Source organism: Trypanosoma equiperdum (assembly GCF_001457755.1).
Source record: "Trypanosoma equiperdum strain OVI genome assembly, contig: ctg_969, whole genome shotgun sequence".
NCBI classification, from domain to species: Eukaryota; Euglenozoa; class Kinetoplastea; order Trypanosomatida; family Trypanosomatidae; genus Trypanosoma; species Trypanosoma equiperdum.
In genome coordinates this window covers 7,410-9,683 of record NW_027124941.1, presented here as the reverse complement: position 1 = coordinate 9,683, position 2,274 = coordinate 7,410, and the positions used below count along the sequence as shown (strand labels likewise).

At 45.9% G+C, this 2,274-nt stretch overlaps 1 protein-coding gene across 1 annotated transcript in view; it reads left to right on the top strand.

The window, feature by feature from the left end:
- Nucleotides 1-829: 829 nt before the first annotated feature.
- TEOVI_000478700 (Trypanosomal VSG domain containing protein, putative) overlaps nt 830-2,274 on the top strand; it is a gene marked incomplete at both ends in the record, with an annotated part of 1,509 nt that continues 64 nt past the window's right edge. The window contains one exon of the mRNA XM_067227414.1: nt 830-2,274. Within this exon, the coding sequence (XP_067083515.1) occupies nt 830-2,274 (1,445 nt within the window).

The following is a 2,274-nucleotide window of genomic DNA, read 5'->3' as shown; positions in this document are numbered from 1 at the left end:
ATAATAAGAGCAGTAATGATGATGATGATGATGATAAAGATGATTTTGTTGTTTATCAATGTGTATGGTCATCGTATGAATGGTTGAGGTAATCTCTGCATGACTAGCGAAGTGCATGAGGAAAAATCAATAGAATTATATTTGGAGACAAAGAGCCATATTGAACGGGTTATAACTTCTGAGTTAACAGAATCTCCAGCACAAGACAAATAAGTGGAAAGAAAGTGCAAAAGTCAGAGACCGATGTTCGTGGCAATTTTAGCGACGAAGTTGGAAACTTTGGCAGCTCAATAATTTTTTTAAAAAATGAAGACTACTTACAGCGCTGGCAGGTAATTCCCCCCAGCTTTACTTGAAAGTGTATAAAAAAACTGCACGAAGACAATGAAGTTTGGTGTTCGATGCATTCCAACATTGGATAGTGTTTTCGGACGGAGACGACGATTATTTTTTTAGTTTGTTTGATAAAGTTGGAGCTGCGACCGTTAGACATTAATTACCCAACTATGGGGGCGGGGGATCACTGGATAAAATTTTTCCAGTTCGAAAGGGACATAATGGCTGTAGTCACAAGCCTTGTGCCGCACCGATAACACTTATATCAGCTAAGAAGTAAAGGAGAAGCAAATAGGTGACAGAAAGCTGAACACACAGATAAGAAATCAATATGCGGCGACAAGAAAAGAAGTAATCATGATGTAAACACCTTGTGGTGCAACCAAGGAGCTTTTCTACACAAAGCACTTTTCAGACTGTTTTTTGCGTCCCTAGATACATTTATAAACTTTTTCATAGCTCAAGCAGCACAAGAACTAAAAAAGCGTGAACAATGACATTAACGCTCTTACTGGCTGGGATCACTCTCATATTAACGGCCGATAAAGCTTCAACAGCAGCAGAAAACCTAGCCGAGTTTCGCGCCATATGCGAACTTCACACACTTGTAACGCAGAAACTAGCGGAGTCTAAAATGGTTGGAGCTACTGTCGAAGCGAATTTAGATATAGAGGATGAGCGGAGGGCGGCGATGAGGCGAATAACGAGACTCAACCTAACCTCCCTGCCGGAGAATATGGCCAAATCATTGGCGAAGCTAAGCGACGCAACCCCAATTACCGACCTCGATGATGAAGCAAAGCACGGCAAAGAATTCAAAGGACTTCCGGCCGAGGTGAAACGCGATATGTACGACCAAACACTCAAAATAAACAAGGGCGACTCAAAATTGAAGGAATATCTGGATCTGCACAAAGAGGCTGTAGTCAAAGGCACAAGAAGGCACCTGCAACCAATGGCTAAAAGGCTGGAAGTGAGAGCGGAAGCTCTATCATCATCCATCACGGCCGGCTTACAGAAAGCGCGAGAAAAACTAAAAGCGGCACGGCAAAATCTATTAACAGCACTATACGGCAGCGCCAAAACTGAAATGCAAAACCCAACCGACGCAGATTCCAACAACGATATAGTCAACCCAAAAGGCACAAACGGCCCAATAACCAGCACGAACATCAAAGACTACTGCGAACCAAGCGCTGGGACAGGCAACACAGCAGGAGACAGCTTGGCCGGCGATATGGTTTGCCTTTGCGCCGGACAGGGCAGCAGTGACAGCAACAAGCTAAAGTACTGCGCCGCCAACGGCGTAAGCGGCCTAGAGGATAACGCAGACAGCGCCGGGCCGACCAAGTCGATAAACAATTACAAAGCACTCAAAGCCACATGTAAAGCGGCGCCGGGCGGCAGCGCAGAAGCAGTCACACCAGCGAAGCTGCAAACGGCTGTCACAGCAGTGCTTAGCGAACTAGGAAAGAACGAATATGTTCACACGGCGCACGTTTCTTCTAACGACGCCCACGCCACGAGCCAGGCGATCCTCGGCGTGTACACACTCAATGCCGCCAATGACCCCAAATGCGAAAGCAACCACGCTACGCCGCTCACGCAGACCTCAATGGGCGTGTGCGTAAATTATTTCAAAAGGTTAAAAGCTGAGAACAAGATACCATGGGCAACCCATATAACAGCAGCAGCTCAAGAATTGACGGTCGCAGCCGACAGTTTTAGCCAGACACTGTCGCAGATCGTCAAACTAGACAACGTTTCAACAGAGATGAAGGAACGTTTATTACTACCAACCTTTATAAGCAGTCAAAACCAGCCCCAAATGAAACAAGGCCAGGTTACGCCACATGAGGCACAGCAAAATAAATGCAAAAATCCGCCAAAGCAAACAACAGAGGGATGTTCAGCTATTGACTGCGACTATGATGCCAG